This window comes from Mustela nigripes, chromosome 9, assembly GCF_022355385.1.
Source record: "Mustela nigripes isolate SB6536 chromosome 9, MUSNIG.SB6536, whole genome shotgun sequence".
NCBI lineage: Eukaryota > Metazoa > Chordata > Mammalia > Carnivora > Mustelidae > Mustela > Mustela nigripes.
Window position 1 is genome coordinate 76,275,215 of NC_081565.1, and position 19,360 is coordinate 76,294,574.

The 19,360-nt window shown below is 43.2% G+C and overlaps 1 protein-coding gene across 5 annotated transcripts in view; it reads left to right on the forward strand.

Moving 5' to 3' along the window:
• The window catches only part of TRPM6 (transient receptor potential cation channel subfamily M member 6), a 168,134-nt gene that overhangs the window by 110,616 nt on the left and 38,158 nt on the right, over nucleotides 1–19,360 (forward strand). For all 5 annotated transcript variants that reach the window (XM_059411853.1, XM_059411850.1, XM_059411852.1 and 2 more), the window contains 5 exons: nucleotides 1,434–1,685; nucleotides 3,257–3,431; nucleotides 3,637–3,751; nucleotides 7,514–7,707; nucleotides 11,759–11,891. In XM_059411853.1, coding sequence (XP_059267836.1) covers nucleotides 1,434–1,685; nucleotides 3,257–3,431; nucleotides 3,637–3,751; nucleotides 7,514–7,707; nucleotides 11,759–11,891 — 869 coding nt within the window. The remainder of the gene's footprint in view (nucleotides 1–1,433; nucleotides 1,686–3,256; nucleotides 3,432–3,636; nucleotides 3,752–7,513; nucleotides 7,708–11,758; nucleotides 11,892–19,360) is intronic.

Here is a 19,360-nt window from a genome sequence, read left to right on the forward strand (position 1 = left end):
CACGCCTTCTACCTTTGTCTTCACCTCTGCAATGAGGTGTTTGGGGCTCATAATGAAAACGGGCAGATGGGTCAAGAGTAGGGGTGAGACAGGCAATGCTAATCCTAATTTGCTTGCTACGGGAAGGGTATTCAGGGGAACATCTTGGAGCTCAACCCTTACTCTTTGCCATATACTTGGCTGGTTGCTTTTCCTTGAAAGCAGTTATTTTTAAAGATGTCCTTATGTGTTTATCAGTCTTAGAGGGACACTATCTAATTATTGTTAGACCCGTCAACTATTTGACTTCCCAGAAGTTTTTTTTTTTTTAATGAGATTGATTTTTGTAGCCTACCATCACTTGCCCGTTGTCAGCTCCATTTCACACAAGGCATGGAAATGGCCGGGCTGTGCAATAGGTAAAGACTTCATTTATAGCTTTTGAATTATTTTACTAACACCTTTGAAAATTGAAGCTGCAAATCCCTGAGGCAAGGAGTCCAAAAAAAACAAAACAAAATGTTCATTTTTAGTTTTGCAAATGAGTCACTTAAAAAAAAAATAACTTAGCATCCATGCCATTGTACCTGCAATCAGTTACGTACAGGACAGTTAGGACTTTGTTTTCCGTATCGATGTCTGTGTATCTCGGTGTGTATGTATCTCTGTGTCTATGCACTTAGACACTTATTTTGTCCTGGAGCTGATATGACCAACATTATACACCAAGTAAATGGATTCTTGGTAATTATACCTAAATCGCCTGCTAGTTACTATTGTGGAGTCTATAAAGAACAATTGAGAAATATAAAACAATTACCTGAATTCCACCATTTTTTAATGCTCCAGGGGAAGAAAGTTAATTATTTTACATTTGAATTTGATACTCTGTTGCAGGGGTAATTCCTTAGTAGTGACTTCTACTATGACCTTCTTAATAATTTCTCAGCAACTCACTAAGTAGCAGGAGCAGGACCAAATTGCAACATTTCTTCATTTCAAACCAGTCTCCTCTGCACTTGACTATCCCTCACAATGATAGAATTGTAGGTATATAGCTCTGCTGTAATAATTGAATTTTAAAATGTTTTTCTGGTCCCTTAGCTTAGGATTAATGAAAGCTAGGAAAAACTTTATTATTATTATTATTATTTTGACTTCTGGTTTGTTTCTCAAATAGCTGGTTCACACTAGCAATGACATTAAAACACACTTACAGAATTGTTTTAATAATTCATTACCCAAGGATCACTGAAGTCTTTAAAATATCTAAGTGATCGTGTGATCGTGTCTCGGCCTTTGGCTAAGGTCAAGTGTAAAATATCTAAGTGATCTAAGGTTTGGTGGGATTCAAATTACTCTTTAAGGGAGGAGTTGATGGACCAAAGAACATTATTGTGAGTCTCTTGGGTTATGCCCCATTCTTTAAATTTCCCCCTTTCTATCTTCTTTAGGTCTGTATTTCAGAACCTGGGAAGTTTACTCAAAAGGTGAAGGTATGGATTGGTGAGTACTGGAACATAATAGAAACTGTGGCTATTGGCCTATTTTCAGTTGGTTTCGGCCTTCGGTGGGGCGACCCTCCTTTGCACACAGCTGGAAGACTCATCTACTGCATAGACATCATATTCTGGTTCTCACGGCTCCTGGACTTCTTTGCTGTGAATCAACATGTAGGTCCGTATGTGACCATGATTGCAAAAATGGTGAGTACGATCTGCTTGTATATTCTGGAGTCCTTTGTAGTGGTTCTTTCATGGTTCACATCCAACAGTTTAACTTTTAGAATTATTCATGGAAGCACAGACATCCAGCTCATTTTGTCTCTGCTTTCTTTATAGCCACAAACTCCTATTTAACAAATGTCCTTGGAGAGTATATTGGTTGGTTGATTTGGATACTCTGCTTATTAGCTTTTTGGGTAGGGGCCAGATAATATGGTTGAATCAAATTTGTCTCTAAGCACAGTAATTCTCGAGGGTGAGATTTGCCTGAGGCTATCACCAGTAATATTTTCTGCTAAAATAGCAATTTCTCTCTTTATCTGCTCACCTCTGGCAGACTCTTAAATAGTCCATATTATGGGCCGCACCTTGTTCTAAGTACTTTGTACCTATTAACTCATTTAATCTTCAAAATGACTTTATGAGATAGGTACTATTATTATCCACATTTTGCATATAAGGAAATGGAGAGGAAGCAAATCTCCCAAGGGCATTAGTAGGGGAGTCAGGATTCAAATCGGGGCTGCCCGGCTCTGTGCGGCTGGGGTTAGCCTTCTCCAGCGGGCTCCGTACAGGGCCTGAGACCCACCCTCTGGGAAGCACAGTACTTCCAGATCATCTTTGGCTCTTCTTCCTGGAATACTCACTGCAGGGAAGGGGCAGGTTCTGGAGAAAGAAGGTTGGTACGAAAACAAAGGAGAACAGAAAAGGGAGCGCCTCCAGGACTCCAAAGACAGACTTTTTCTTTACGCTTTCAGACAGCAGTGTTTTCTCTGGTCTTGGTGACCCTGGCATTTATCAGATGGGCTATACTGAGCTAACTAATACATCTTAGTGACTTAGCACAAGTTTATTTCTCCCTAATGCAAAGTTTAATGAGTGTTCATGGGGGCTGACCTCTACGCTATAGCTCAGGGATCCAGAATCTTCCATCTTGGGATGGAGCCACGTCTGCATGTGGCTTCCAAGGTCTCCTATGGTGGGGAATGAGAGGGATGGAGAAAGTCTAACAGCTTTGAACTGTTCTGGACAGGAAGTAAAATAACTTCCTGTCACTCCACAGGCCATCGGCTAGGTAAGTCATGTGGTCCCAGCTTCGTGGAAGGCAGGCTAAGAATTGTGGAGGAGCTCACGGAATCCCCATGGCACAATTGTCTCTGCTACAGTGAACAAATGGGTCGAGTTGATGTACATTTGTAAGTGAAATGAACCCGACCTGATCAATTTCTCAGACTATCACCAACTCCTGAAGACAGTCGTCAGGATCAGGACTCATTTGACTAATTTGAATACTCCCTATTTTTTGTTTAAGCACAGATTCTTTACCCTCAGCACAGTTAATTTTTTCCTGTAGACCCCATGGACATGGAACATATGCGCAGAGAGAAGGAGATGATTTAGCCAGAGGAAGCCCAGCTCTTCATGGCCTGGGACACTGTGCTCAGTGACTAGACAGTCTTCTTACTGGGGAGGCATAATCATGAATGCTGCTAGTGTTTGTTTTAAATTTAAAGTCTGCGGTAAAATTCGGGTCGTGCCTTGCTCTTTTGCAGACCGCAAACATGTTCTACATTGTGATCCTGATGGCCATCATCCTGCTGAGCTTCGGAGTGGCACGCAAGGCCATCCTCTCACCAAAGCAGCCTCCGTCTTGGAGCCTTGCTCGAGACATTGTGTTTGAGCCATACTGGATGATTTACGGAGAAGTCTATGCTTCAGATATAGATGGTAGGCAGGGGGTTTTGCCCTCGTGCCGAAATCAAACCTTTGTAGGTAGACTACAAAAGCAAAAAAACCTGGAAAACATTCATCTGCCTCATGCAGATGTCAAAAATTGGTGGTATTCTGCTAAGTTAATGTGCTAAGTATTTCTGTGGAGCCGTAGGACTGTGATTCACCGTATCTCTCGTTCTTTTAAATTCTTTATTTGTAGTTTGTGCAAGCCAACCGTCTTGCCCTCCTGGTTCTTTTCTTACTCCGTTCCTCCAAGCTGTCTATCTCTTCGTGCAATACATCATCATGGTGAACCTGCTGATTGCTTTTTTCAAGTAGGTCATTTTAATTAAATGTGCTTATTTTATTTAAATCAAAATCAAAATTACATCAAGATGATTTCATTTAAATCAATATCAATTTTGAGTAGATGCTCATATTTGGAGTATGTAGCCTTTGGTTTTTGTGTGTTCCATTTTTTTTCCTTTCTCACTGTAGTTTTAACACGTGGGCATGAAACTATGGGTAGGAAGAGAGCAGGGCAGGAGGAAAAAGGAAAAAAACAGTAAATGGACAGAAAGCAATAAAAGCAGAATGAAAGGAGATCACACATTGTAGTAAAGGAATAAGTTGGAATCATGGAAGAATAACAGTTGCTAAGATTAAAAACTGGCTGAGGGGTTCTTGATGTCTTTTCTTTACTTGGCTCCAATGTCTCTTCTTCTACCTCACTTTTCATTTCTTCTTGGTCTGCTTTTCTGGGTCATCTCCTTCTCCTCAGTCTTGTAACATTGGAACATGCCCTGGGCCCAGATCTTGCGCATTTCTTATTTACATGTTGTTTGGTGATCTTGGTCAGTTTCCTGTATTGCCGACAAAGTCCAATGTCTGTCTCCAGCCCAGATCTCTTCCTCACACTCCAATCACAGATCCAACTGCCCCCTTTGAGCACCAGTTGCTCATATAATAGAATTCTAAAATTCTAAATGTTCAAACTCCCGATCTCCTCTCTTTCCCAGAATAGACTTCCTCTACTCCTCATCTGTCCCAGATCTATGGAGAAGACCCACAAATTTCTGTCAAGTCTCCATTTCCCCAGTTTCTGGCATCAGAAGCCTTGGAGTCATTCTCAACACTTACCTCTCTACCTCTGCTCTGTCAGGACTGCCTGTTGACTCTGCCTTCAAACAGATCATGAACTCAACCACCCCTTGTCACCCCACTGCCACTAGAGAGCCTCCTACTTATTTCTCTGCTTCTGTCTTGGGCCTATAGTCTTTTCTCAACACAGTAGCCCCTGGTGACTCTTTAAAAACGTATGTCAGATGATGTCACTACTCTGCTCCAAACTCTCAGTGGTTTCCCATTTCAAAGCTCCTGAAGAGACCTAGAGAGCCCCGGTGACCTGGCTTCCCTGCGGCTTTTCCAGTCATGCCTCACACGACTCTTCCCCTGACCCTCTGCTCTCCAATCACAACGGCCCCTTGGAGGTTTTCAACCAGCACAGGTGTGTTTGCAGCTGCTGTTCCCTTGGCCTGCGGTGCTCTTCCTTCAGGTGTCCCTGCGGCCCATTTTCTCAGCCCCTTTCGAGACATGGCTCAGCCGTTTCCTTTGTCATTAGGCCTAGTCTAAGGATGACATTTGAAAGTGCAGCCCCCTCTCCTTCAGCCATCTCTGTGGCATGCCGGGTCCCCCTTACTCTTCTTTATACCCACTTATAAATACAAATATATTTTATTATTTATACTTTTTTTGCTGTTTATTTGTCTCCTCTATTATAATATAAGTCCTACAAGGACAAGATATTTTTTTTTTTAAAGATTTATTTATTTGACAGAGAGAAATCACAAGTAGACAGAGAGGCAGCCAGAGAGAGAGAGAGAGGGAAGCAGGCTCCCTGCTGAGCAGAGAGCCGGATGCGGGACTCGATCCCAGGATCCTGAGATCATGACCTGAGCCGAAGGCAGCGGCTTAATCCACTGAGCCACCCAGGCGCCCCAAGGACAAGATATTTTATTGTCTTTTTTTGCTGATGAATTTTCCCCAAGTACCAAAAAGAGTGTTTAATGGACGAAAGAAATCAGGTGAAGAGATGGGAAGAAATGAGTATTTTTTGAATGCTTCATTGATGCCAGGCACGATGCTGGGTGTTTTAAAGATTTTATTAATTTATTTGACAGACAGAGATCACAAGTAGGCAGAGAAGCAGGCAGAGAGAGAGGAGGAAGCAGGCTCCCTCTGAGCAGAGAGCAAGATGCGGGGCTCGATCCCAGGACCCTGAGATTACCACCTGAGCCGAAGGCAGAGGCTTAACCCACTGAGCCACCCAGGCGCCCCAATGCTAGGTATTTTATGCATTAATTATTTCACTGAAGAGGGAAAGATAAATCAGTGCAATGGAATCTAAGTAAAAAAAAAAAAAAAAAAAAAGCAAAAATATATCAGAATACTTAAAAAAAAAGACTATTTTTATAAATATACAAGGAAGACCTATCTCCCTCTTTGTTACAAGATCATACAATAGCTGTCATCTCTTTTAGCCCCACCATTCTATCTAACATTTACTGGTGTTAGTTAATATGGCTGGGGTTTTTTGTTTTTTTTTTTGACATTTCAAATAACATTCAGAGAGGGTGTGAGACTTTTGTTTCTCACAAATGACAGGTGTCCAAAGAGAGGTTGAGAAATCCTCACAGACCAGTTGTCGCTCTCTAGAGAGGGAAAGACGGAGGACCAAACAAGCTGAGAAACCCCAGATCTGATTGTCCAGGGCCCCATTCCAGATTCTCCTTAGCGAGAATTACAAAAACCCCTGACCTACACTGTGAAGATCGCCACCTGCTGGTGGGCAAGGTGTAGTCTCACGCGGAATGAGCGCGTTTAACTGTGGTGGTTCTCCAGCTAGATGGTACCGGAGAATCTCCCGGAGGGCTTGTGGAGACCTTGCCGTAATGTCTCTTCTGGAGTTTCTGATTCAGTAGTTCTGGGTTAGGGCCCCAGAATTTGCATTTTTGACACGTCCTTAGGTGATGCTAATTCTGTGGTTCCGGCCACACTTGGGAGAACATTGAAACTCAGTTTTCTATCTTCCCATCCTCTGCTTTACAGAGTCTGTGAAACTTTCTCCCTTGCTCTTATTCTCAGCTGGCTTTCTCCAGGATAGTTCTGCTTTCTTCTCTTTATCATGGCCCAAGGGTAGGGCTGCCTGTATTTTTATTGGCTCGTTCTGGCTTTCCTCCTCTAGTACTTCTTTGCCATCTTTCTCTAGAGAGACTAAACATTAGCCTCCGCAGAATGTTAGGATAGACATCCCATGGGGTCCTCTCCCCACCCCCATGATGGTGTAGACTTACAGGTAAGTAATTAGGAGATGGCACATTGTTTTAGAATAATGCACCACCCACCACAACTTCCATTGCCAGTTCTATGGTATCAGTATTTAACATACTATCTGCATATTAAAATTGATGTCATGAAAGGGATAATCCAGGTGGCCTACCCATAAGGGATTATTTTCATTGTAAAGTTAATGTAAATAATTTTTATGTAGTTTCTAAATCAGAGTTCTGCTTTTTGATTATTTTAGGATGAACCGATTTTTCTTCTTTGTCTCTTCATTAGTATTCTTTCATTTGGGTGTGTTAACTAGGATTATTCTGTCGGTTCTCACATTTGACATTGGGAGAATCTCTTCTAGTTCGTTAATGATACAGAGAAACGTTAGCAGTTTTTACTGTGAATGGCAAATTATGGACTGAAAAGAGCTGCTTATTTGAGAAGAGATGGTGAACCAAGAATAGTGTTAAGTTCCAGAGGGCAGTTTTATGTTCATTGCATTTAAAACATTAGCATTTTTCTCTCTGATTGTAATTTCTATATTTTTATTATTCTGATTAGCCTATTTGATTGTAGAAGGTGCTTAATATATCTTGTATGGGTAGAGGAAGAATCACAAAGGCAATGGATATTATTTTTGTTGACTAAGTGCTGGGAATATTGAGCGAGCCAATCATAAAAGTTGGAAAATAGAGAAAGAATCTGTTATATTTTAGGATGCTGTTTTAAAACATTATCCCTCTATTCCCTGCAACTGACAGTAACGTCTATGTAGATATGAAATCCATCTCCAATAAACTGTGGAAATACAATCGCTATCGCTACATCATGACCTACCACCAGAAGCCGTGGTTGCCCCCCCCTTTCATCCTGCTGAGCCACATTGGTCTCCTTCTTCGCCGTCTTTGCCATCACCAAGCTCCGAACGACCAAGAAGAGGGTGATGTTGGATTAAGTACGTTTTCATTTATGGGGCCCTGGGTAAAGCGTGGAGATCCAAGGTGAAAGTATGAAGTTGGGTTCAGGGCATGGGATGGAAGTCTCTGGGCCTTCCCATACAATAGCATATCGGCCCAGACCCCGGGTCTAAGCAGTTACATTGATCTCATCATGTAGTTGTGGTACCTTATGCGGAGATGAACCAGTACTTTGAAAGAAAGGAAGAGATAAGAACGGGATCTCTGCGTGAATGTTTAAGGCTCCATGTCACCTGGGAAATCAGTGTTTTCTCTGATCACCTGGGAAGTCACCCGAGTAACTCCTAGGGAGTACTCGCAGTGACCCATTACTCGTTTCCCTGTTGTCGAAGGGGGACTCCAAACAGAGAGGAGTCACAGGAGGTCTTGCAGGCTGAGAGAAATTAGAAAGACAGACTTGGCTTCACTTGGAAATTAGAGTCCTGATTCTCTGCTTCCTAATCTGCTGAGAATGGAGATGATTGCGTATGGTTGTTTCATATTTTCAGTTCAAGATGGAGAAATGTGGATTCTTATTTTTCTTTTCTCCTTCTCTTCCTCCTCCTCCTCTTCCTTCCTTTTTTTCTTTTCCTCCCCTTCCCCCCGCTCCTTCTTAGTGCTTTAGTCTGCATATTTGGAGATTCTCTTAGTTCATTTTGCTTATCCATGTCTTCTCTGCAAATATGACTCTGACGCTAATTGTTATAATAGCACATTTCTTATTGTGGTTTCAGAGATCTATTGTAGTTCCTCTCAAGCAATTTCACAAATGGTAGCAGGCCCATTTCGAGGTAATTCCTATGTATAGAGGAAATACGTAAATCCATAAACCTTATCTCAATTCCTACGTCCAAAATACCCCTGAAAACAGAAAGCTTTTTTCCTCTTAAGTTAGAGAGTCATTTGGACGAAAGAAGCAGATGGGACTAATGTGAAGCCATTTATTCTCTTTATCCCTCGTAGCGTGAATATTCATTGATTCTGCTGCAAAAAAACCCCGGTGTGTTGGCTTTTAGGTACTGCCCTAGCCTCAGGTAGGGGTTTTACTTCACTTACGGCATATGCACTGTGTTGCCTTTCTGAAACGAGACCAGGCAAACTCTTAATTCTAAAACACAGGCGTTCCAGGAGTTTCAGATAAGGGAGTGTGCGCTGATTACACACTTCACGGTGCTTTTAGGGGGCGGGTGTTATGACAAGGTTGCCAGGGTGGATATGCTTTGGTTTCTCCTGGCAGTTGTCTCAGTGCAGCATTTCTCTCTTTTTTCGAGTCACTTCGGAGTTTACTTTTCTTTCCCGCCCTCCCCAGCTCCCCTGCAAATATTCAGCCAAAGTACAACTGGACTTAATTTTTTAAAAAGATTTATTTATTTATTTTAGAGTCGGGATTGGGGGGAGGGGTAATAAGCAAAGGGAAGGAGAATCCGAAACAGGCTCTGCACTGAGGGCCGAGCCCAATGCCCAGCTTTCTCTCCCGTGACCCTGAGATTGCGACCTGAGCAGAAATCCAGAGTTGGCCGCTTAACTAATGGAGCCACACAGGCACCACCTAACTGAAGTTAATTTAAAGGCTTATAATTACACTATAATTTTTAGGCTTCTCATAGCCCTCCCGGGGAATGGCTGTGGAACGCCTGCAAGCTGTTAGCATGTGAACCTGGTGAGAGATCCTGGAATTGGCTGGGATTTGGTCAGATTTCAGCTTCTCTTTCATCTGGGCTTATAGGATGATTCTGTATATAACTCAAGTATATTTCTGATGGATAGTGTTCATTCAGAGTCCTGGAAAATTCTTGAATTTTTGTGAAATTTCTTCCACTGCGTTAGTGAAGATTGACGTGTGCATACAGGGCAGCAGTGCCACCTGGTGGAGAGTCATGGGAATGTTCCACAGACGTTAGCCTCGCCTGTCTTTGGGTGGTTCTGTCTTTGGGTGGTTCGCTTTCAGGAATCCACAGAAGGATCAAATCAAGATAACTGCAAAGTTTCTCCCTCACTAGAGATTCTTTAATGCAAACAGGCATTTAGAGTTTGTTGGTGGGCAGGGGATGGGGGGTTGTTACTGGATTTTTTCAGTATCTGATTCTTCCACACCATGAAATCATAAAATAAGTATGTCCTTGAGTTGTGGATAGATTTTTATGGCTGAATATTGTTTTTTCTTTGCCCCATTTTATCAATTTAAAATTAATATTTTTGTCTCATTTTATTGGAAAATAAATGTTTGGATTTCTAAGTTTGAGGGAACATACGGGTTTTTCCCTAATTTAAGTGAAACCACTGAAGGAAAAGAATGCTCCATTTTAAACCTTTTTTGCAGCACCACTTATATGTTTTTCAAGTATTAGAAACTTGCTTATGAGCTAATATTATTTTTTTGTTAGGTCAGACTGAGGGCCAAAGTAGTAGATGGAATGTGATCACTGAAGACTGACATTGATGTGTGTTAGCTCCACAATATCATGAAACAAATGTGTCTCTTTGTGAGTTAATTATAATCATGTCAAGGAAAGTGGATAGCTTCAGCCTTTGGCCGGCAATAATACCTCTGTTTCCAGTAGAGCAACTTACACAGTTGGCCCTTAAGCAATGTGGGGTTGGGGTGCCAGCCCCTTGCACAGCCAAAAATTAGTATATAACTTTTGACTCCCCTCAAACTTAACTCCTAAATAGCTTTCTGTTGAACAGAAGCCTTACTGATAATATAAGCAATCAATTAACACATATTTTGGGTATTACTTGTGTTATATACTAAGACTTAAAAGTGAACTAGAGAAAAGAGAAAGGTTATTAAAATCGTAAGGGACTGGGACGCCTGGGTGGCTCAGTTGGTTAAGCAGCTGCCTTCGGCTCAGGTCATGATCCCAGCGTCCTGGGATCGAGCCCCGCATCGGGCTCCTTGCTCCGCAGGGAGCCTGCTTCTCCCTCTGCCTCTGCCTGCCATTCTGTCTGCCTGTGCTCGCTCTCTCCCCCCCCCCCTCTGATAAATAAATAAAATCTTTAAAAAAAATAAATAAAATCGTCAGGGAGAAAAATACAGTAGTGTGCTGTATTTACTGGGAAAAAAACCGCAAACAAACAAGAGCACATATAAGTGAATTTCAACTCCTGTTGTTCAGGGGTCAACTATATCTACAAACTCAGTGTAACAAAGTGAAACTTTCTTACACTTGCTGGATTAATTTAACAGAATAGACTTCACCAAACTTGATTTTAACCTACAGTTTATTTACCAAATAGTTGGCAGGGAAAAAAGACAATCAGGTTCTTTCCCCCATGTGCATATAAATGTAGTGAAATTTTGTTAATGTGTAGAAACAGTCTAATCTATGAGCATATTGGACAGAAAATATCTCTTGCACATGAGTCATCTTCAGATTCCCACACCTGTTTATAAGACAATAGGGAAGAACCGAGTTGGTGTTTTTATTTGTTTCTGCACAGTGCTTCTCCATTAATATTAGGAATTTGGCATGGCAAGGCAGCAGCGTTTTCTCACACAAGCAATAGTTTATTGATTTTCAACAGCAGTAGAAGAAAAGCCACTCCTACTCCGTATCAGCTTCCTATTAAAGATAAATAATGGGGAGCACCTGGGTGGCTCATTGGGTTAAAGCCTCTGCCTTCGGCTCAGGTCGTGGTCCCAGAGTCCTGGGATTGAGCCTGGCATCAGGCTCTCTGCTCAGCGGGGAGCCTGCTTCCCCCTCTCTCTCTCTGCCTGCCTCTCTGCTTACTTGTGATCTCTCTGTCTGTCAAATAAATAAATAAAATCTTAAAAAAAAAAAAAGAAAAAGACAAGGGGCGCCTGGGTGGCTCAGTGGTTAAGCGATTGCCTTCGGCTCAGGTCATGATCCTGGAGTCCTGGGATCGAGTCGCACATCGGACTCCCTTCTCAGCAGGGAGTCTGCTTCTCCCGCTGATACCTCTCCTCTCATGCTTGCTTTCTCTCTCTCTCTCTCTCAAATAAATAAATAATTAAAAATTATTTTAAAAAAGACAAATAATGTTTGGTTTTTTGTTGTTTTTAATGTACCCTGCTTGTTTACACAGAACTCTACCTGAGTGAGGAGGATCTGAAAAGACTTCATGATTTCGAGGAGCAGTGCGTGGGGATATACTTCCACGAGAAGATGGAAAGTCTGAATTATAGCTGTGAGGAACGAATCCGGGTGACCTCAGAAAGGTGAAAGATACATCCTTTTCCCAGTTCCCTAAAGCTGATTCTGCTGCTAGTCTGAAGAAGTAGAAAAATGGACTTTCAAAACCCAGAGGTTTGGGTTCTGCCATCCAAGTACTAACCAGGCCCGGTCCTGCTTAGCTTCCGAGATCAGATGAGATCGGGCGTGTTCAGGGTGGTATGGCCGTAGATGAGGTTTGGGTTCTCTACAGTTCTGTCTGGTAGAGTATAATATTTCTGTAATGCATAGATATTTACTGAGCACCTACTATGTCCAGATGCCCTTCTAGTCACTGGAGATAAGTGGTAAATAGGAGACAAGAGTGCCTGCTTTCATAGGATCTGTGTTCTAGTGTGTGCGGGTAGAGGGGCGAGGGGTGTGGAGGATAAATACGCAGAGAAACACATAAAAAGATGTAATTTAATGTCAGGTAAGGAGTGATGAAAAAAGTCAATTGCGTAAGGGAATAGAAAACAATGGGGGGGGAGGGGTCTGCCAGAGTCAGCCCCCTGACTCGGTTGAGTTGGGTTGGACTCTTCAGGGCATAGCTTAGGGCAGGAAGGCCACTGAGAAGTTGGAGGGGAGAGACCTGAGGGAGGCGGGCCAGGCAGAGACATCCGGCGGGACCGCGGCGCCACTGGCTGCAGGGGTAGCCAGTGAGGGTGCCTGAGACAGCACGGGGTGTCCACCAATGGCAGGTAGGACTAGAGAAAGCTGAGTGCCGGGTGCTGATAGCACTGGGGAGACGGGGACGGGTGAGGCTCCTTATTTTGTTTTCACACGGGGATAACAAATATCTGTGATCCTGGGGGTGATTCACCAGAAAAGGGAGAAACCACAGGAGGAGAAGCAAGGCTGCAGTTTGCCCCGGGAGAAGGCTTAATGCCTGGGCCCTCTCCCAGCTATAAACGGTTATACCTCATTATGCATGTATTTTTTCTGACGTCCCAATGAATAGACAGTGAATCCTTACATACGGTGTTCTTTAAAATTGAGTTACATGAAGAGCTCTCTGAATGGCTTGCTATGGGTATAAGTCCTATTTCTAGGCTTTTCAATTGCTCCCATATTATAATAATATATGATATATAATATATGATATATATTATATATAAAATTATATTATAATAATATATAATAGTATATCATATAATATATATAATATTATATATATAATATTATATTATGTAAATATGTATTTAGATGGCCGATTGACTCTCAGACCAGATTTTATATTGAGAAAAAAATCAAAGATCTGTGAGCACGCAAATTCTGTTTTCCTTAACTCATATCTTTAGGCCGGAGCTTGATGAGCTTCTCTCCCCTTTTCCTCTTCCGCACATTCTGCCTCCTTCGTAGATGTGCTCAGTGAGCCCTGTGGGCCAGCCTGGCTCTCTGTTTTCTAGGACACGTGCCCAGATAGGAGTCGATGGAGCCGGATGAAGACTGGTTTCTCCTCTTACTGGCTCCATGGACTCGGGCAAGCTGGCTCTGGGTGTCTGTTTTCTTCCTTGTGAGATGCACACAGAACTAGACCTTCCTCTTAGAGGTGCCGTGAGGATGACCTGAGGTGACGTAGATGAAGTAGGTGACGGAATGCTGACCGATCGGAAGGGTTCAAAGAAAGTAAAAACAGGCTTCAAAAACTGTGAGGGTGATTTCTTTCTAAATACATCTTTTCTTTCAAATCCTAAGAAAAGGGGAGTAAATCCATAAGATGAGATGACCTCCCTGCCCCAGATTATGAATGGGGCCAAGGTCACGGAGAGCCCCTTACTTTTTACGCTGTAAACGAAGGAAGGAGTTTCAGGTGTCAGAGACGGACTGATTGAAGTTCTAGGCAGATTCCTCCAGTCACGGTGTAGATGTGAAGAGTCGGAATTCGAAATGTGAAGACAAGCAGGGATCAGTCCCTGATCCCTGGTGACTAATCCTATCACCCTTGGGGGTTAGCACGGCAACAGGGGGTTCAGGGAGATACCGACATTCAAGCCATAGCAGAAGGGATGAGTAAAGACATGTTTAGAAAGAGTAGTTCAGGGGCGCCTGGGTGGCTCAGTGGGTTAAAGCCTTCGGCTTCAGGTCGTGGTCCCAGGGTCCTGGGATCGAGCCCTGCATCGGGCTCTCTGCTTGGTGGGGAGCCTGCTTCCCTCTCTCTCTCTGCCTGCCTCTCTGCCTACTTGTGATCTCTGTCTGTCAAATAAATAAATAAAATCTCAAAAAAAAAAAAAGCAGTTCATGAGGGGTGTTAGGGATGGACCTGCGGCCACGGGAGAGGGTGGAGTCCAGGAAGACTGTCCGACCTGCCATGGGGGTAATTAGGTGAAAAGTGGCGCCACCATGATAGAACAAAGATGTGCAAAAGACGCGGGGAAGGGGACAAGCAATGAGTTTCAGCTTTGAGTTGATCTCGAGGCTCCTGTTGCATATTTAGCCAGAGATTTCTAGTCTTGGATGGGAGGCTATGAAGTCCTGGGGCAAAGACTGAGCTGGACAAGGAGATTCGGGAGTCGCCTGACCCTTGTAAGACAGGAAGGGCCCGGCGGGGGAAGTGATGAGGCCCGGGAAGCAAGAAAGTGAGGAAACTCAGCCGGCTGAGGGTGGGCGGTGATGGGTGCCAAGGCCCGCGTAACGGAGCGAGGAAGAGGGGCTTCTGGGGAGGAGGAGCCAGCATCGATCAGAAGAGGAGAAGGTCGACTAGGAAGCGTCGCGCTCCGAGTCAGAGGGACCTGGTGTGAACCTGGAGGACCAGACATGTACGGACGAGGAATCCAGTAACAGCCGTGGCGTCGGCGGTCGTAGGCCGAGCACCATCAGTCTTTGCATATCGTTCTGTTCCTCCTCGGGTTTCCCTTGGGTAGAGGAAGGCGCAGAAGGGAGATGGGTACGTAGCTTCTGAACCATATTCTGGAGGCGTTCGTGGCTCTAGAATTGGATGACGAAGCCCCCATTTCACTCTTGAGAACATCGAACATCCGTGTTCCCTCGTGCTCCAGCGGCCTCCCCAGGCTTCCGTTCAGGCGGTTAGCCTCCGGGAGCCCATCTCCGGGGGGTTCACAGCGGAGCCGTGGGGGGTCCCGGAGGCAGCGGAGCGAGTCTGAAGAGGAAGGGAAAGGAGATGAGATGTGCGCGGCCCCTCCCGTGAGGAAGAGGTCCCCTGCCACCTTCCAGAACTGAGTCAGTTGTGAGACGAGAGGAAGAGGAGGCCTCCAGCGGTTCTAGGTCTTCCTCTCTCGGGAACCCTGGCTACTTTTTGGCCCCAGCGATAGAAGCCAGCACTTGCCTGTCTCTGTTCTTACTCAGTGGAGTAAGATGTTAGTGGGATATTTCCCCATATTAAGCACGTTACATTTCGGAAGTGCTGTATTTTATTTTCTTAAAACCATCTCTACACCCAACGTGGGGCTCGGACGTACAACTCTGGGCTCAAGAGTGGCACGCTCTACCTGCTGAGCCAGCCAGGTGCCCCTGGAAAATGCTCCATTTTTAAACAAGTCACACTGTGACTCAGTAGAGTCCTCGTGGGAGCAGGTCCTGTCGTTTTGCTGTGAAACATTTGTGAGCACCTCCCAGCACGGGAACCATTAGTCTAACTCATTTAGCACTTCCCACACCTCGAAGGCCCCCAGTGAGAGCCCTGCCTAGATCCCTGCTGAGCTGTTCAGCCGATGCCCAGTGCCCAAGGGCGGGGGTTAATGCCACTGGATGTGGAGGTGGACTGCCTGGGTTCGAGGCCTCACTCCATCCCAGCCCTGTGCCCGGCCATGTGACCTAACCTCTTTTATGAAAGGGGTAATAGGAATGCCTCCATTATGGGGTTGTTACACGGTTTACATAAAAATAATAAGGCAGAGCCTTTGTAACATGGCTGGCACAGAGTGAGCCCTCCGTGAGTATTGTGATTATCATGACGATTACCAGGATACTTCTTACAATCTTACTTTAAAACATCTTCTCCAAAGACCCACAGTCACACAATGACCGTCCTGGTCTATGCTCCACGCTCCAGTCGTACACAGGGGAAACTAAACCGGTAAGAATTGATTTTGTATGTCAGAATGACTGAAAGTCTACATTAAGTTGATAGAGTTGGTGGGTGAGGAATATAATTAAAATGTGTTTCCCGGGTCATAATGCTGTAGGGAAAAAAAAAAAAATGCCTGTGAAAGCAAGAAGACCCGATGTGAGGGTGACCAGGTTATTTGTCTAACGGGTCTGTATTGTCGCACGTTACCTGTTGCTGTGAATCGTTCCTGGTTTCTATTGTATCCGTTGGATGCGGCGGCGGCTGCTAATGGAACTTAATGAGCCTCCATTACTGCCGCTCAAACTGTTCTGTTTTTGAATTAGATGAAACAGTGCACTAAATGGAGAGGCTCTAATTAAGCATATTTGGAAGGGAATATACATACATTTTGCGCTTTTCCCCTCATCATCTCTGCTCATTCTCGTTTTGCAGGTTCCAGAAGGTCAGGAAGCATTTATTAAGCTTCTGCTTGGTTACAGAAGTTGAATTCTATAGCGGAAGGAAGAAAGAGAGGGTCCCACCCCCCTATAATAAACACAGAAAGTATCACCCCTTTGGTTCTTTGATTCCTGTCTGCCAGGCTCCCAGAAAGAGGAGGAGGATTTCTCAATCCATGTGACTTGGGATACATTCTAGGGAGGGGATATCGCACACTGTTTTGGGAAATGCTTGCTGCCGCCGAATGCTAAATCTTTAGAGTACAACCACTGCTTTCTGCTGCAGCCCCCACCTGAGACCGGGGATCATTTTTAATTTCTGCCTCTAGTCATGTCAGCTGTGAAACTGTTGATGAGATTCCCTTCCTTGCTGTTTTTTTTTTCCTTTAATCCTTTATTTCTGTCTATCAAAGATTTTTGTTGAGAATTTGGCCAGAATACTTACTTACCCAAATAAAAGAATAGAACAGGGAAAGAAAAGAAAGAAAAAATGTCATAAGCCAGAGCACACTGTGAAAACTTCCTTTTCCCCATTTAGTCTTTCATATGTTTTGGGGGTGCCTGGGTGCCTCAGTAGGTGAAGCATCCGACCCTTGATTTTGGCTCAAATAATGGTCTCAGAGTTGTGAGATCGAGCCCCGCCGTGTCAGGCTCTGAGCTCTGTGTAGTCTGTTTGCAATTCTCTCTCCCTCTGCCCCTCCTTCCACTCTCTCCCTCTCAAAATAAATAAAATCTTTAAAAAAAATTTATACAAGTTTTTATGTTGCACCCCTCCCCCCATATACATCAAAAACATTTCTTCAAATAATTCAACATTATTTGTAAACATATTTTTAACTTTTGTTGTTTCTTGACTTAAAGTTTTTATACCAAATTTTGAAGTATATAATACAGAACATAACACACATCCACATCCCCATGCCTACCATCAGAAATAGCCAAAGGAAATTGCTATCAGTAATGTAAGTGTGATTTTTTTAATGACTGCCTAATATTGCATAATGTAAAGAATATCTGTTTTAGCGTAGCGTAGTGAAATCATAGTCTCTTTGCGTACATTGCCTAATTGAATGTCCCAGTGGTGTACCTTTGTTGCCATTGAATTATTTTAATCATTTTCTAGGCAAAAAAAAAAAAATGTTGTTACAATGTAGATGAACTAATTTTAATTTCCATTTCTCTGCATTCCTAATGGGGTTGAATATTTTACCATATTTCCCTATCTTCTTTGTTTTATCTTTGTGAATTGTTTGTTCACATCCTTTGGAGTCTTTGTAATTTTTTCCATAACAATTTGTAAAAACTTTTTTTTTTTAAAGATTTTATTTATTTATTAGAGAGACAGTACATAAGTGGGGGGAAGGGGCAGAGGGAGAAGCAGGCTCCCCACTGAGCAGGGAGCCCAATGTCTGGCTCCATCCCAGCACCCTGAAATCATGACCTGAGCCAAAGGCAGCTGCTTAACCAACTTTGCCACCCAGGTGTCCCAACAATTTGTAAAAGCTTTTGATTTTTTAAAGGATACAAACACGTCATCACATTTGTTAGAATAATTTCTAAATTACAGTTTATTTTAAAATATTTTATTTTTTGTGGGTATGAGTTTGTTTTTATATAACCAAATAGGAGATACTTTGTAATTTATTATTTTGTTAAGCTTAGAAAGCTGTATTATTTTCCTAGGGCTGCCATAATGACGTAGCAAATGTTGGGTGTCCTATAACAACAGAAATTTATTGTCTCAGAGTTCTGGAGGTTACAAGTCCAAAATCAAGAAGTTGGGAGGGCCATACTTCCTCGGATGGCCATAGTGGAGAATACTTCCTTGCCTTTTCTAGCTTCTGGCATGTACTGGTAGTCCCTGGTGTTCCTGGGCTTGTAGACCCATCACTGAAGTTGTAGGGTGAGCTTCTCTCGGTGTCCAAATTTCCCTTTTATAAGGACACCAGCCACAGTGGCTTAGGTTCTCCCTGATGACCTCATTTTTTTTTTTTAAAGATTTTATTTATTTATTTGACAGACAGAGATAACAAGTAGGCAGAGAAGCAGGCAGAGAGAGGGAGGAGGAAGCAGGATCCTTGCTGAGCAGAGATCCCGATGCAGGGCTCGATCCCAAGACTCGGGGACCATGACCTGAGCCGAAGGCAGAGGCTTTAACCCACTGAGCCACCAGGCGCCCCTGATGACCTCATTTTAACTTGATTATCTCTGTAAAGACCATGTTTCCAAATAAGGTCCTCATCTAGGAGTACTAGAGGGTTAGGACTTCAACATATCTCTTTTGAGGAGAGGTACAAAATGAAACCCATCCCCAAATAGAGATATTTAGATATACAGATAATATTCCAGCATTTCCTTCATTATTTCTCTCTGTCTCTAAGTCAGTTATCACATTTAATTGGATTCGACTTGCCATTTAACTTTTGACTTTCATAGCTGAAAATGTCTTGTGTTCCTTTTACGTAAATCAATGGCTGGACATCGTAATATTGGGTTAAAGTATTCAAAATAATTGTAAAAATTTGCCTCAGACTTTATTGGACTGTAGGACTCTTAAAATGGATTTTGTGTGAAGCTTGGGAAACCTGTTTGAACTATAGACTTGGATTTTTTTTTAAGATCTATAAATTTTTTTTCTAATCACATATTTGATTATTAATTCTGTTCCTCTCATTCTGGCTTCTTCCTCAAGATCTCCTTTCCCTATCCAGAATAACCTGGTGTTTGTCAGTAGGAGATTTTTGGATATTTGCCATGGAAATGAGTGAATGTTAATGAATACAGTAGGGCTGGTGGATGGAATATTCAAGAGAGAACTAGCAGGAAGCCTGAAACGCGGTTCCGAAATGCTGGAGAGAAATAAGGGCTAGAAAAGTAGATGCATAGGGTTTCCTCCTTGGAGTGGTAGTAGGAATTATAGGAGGCGTGACATCACCTGAGATGAGAAGACAGAAGATGACTCCCCCAACTTGGGGAAGCAGCTGAGGCTAGAGAGCCTTCTAAGGGTGGG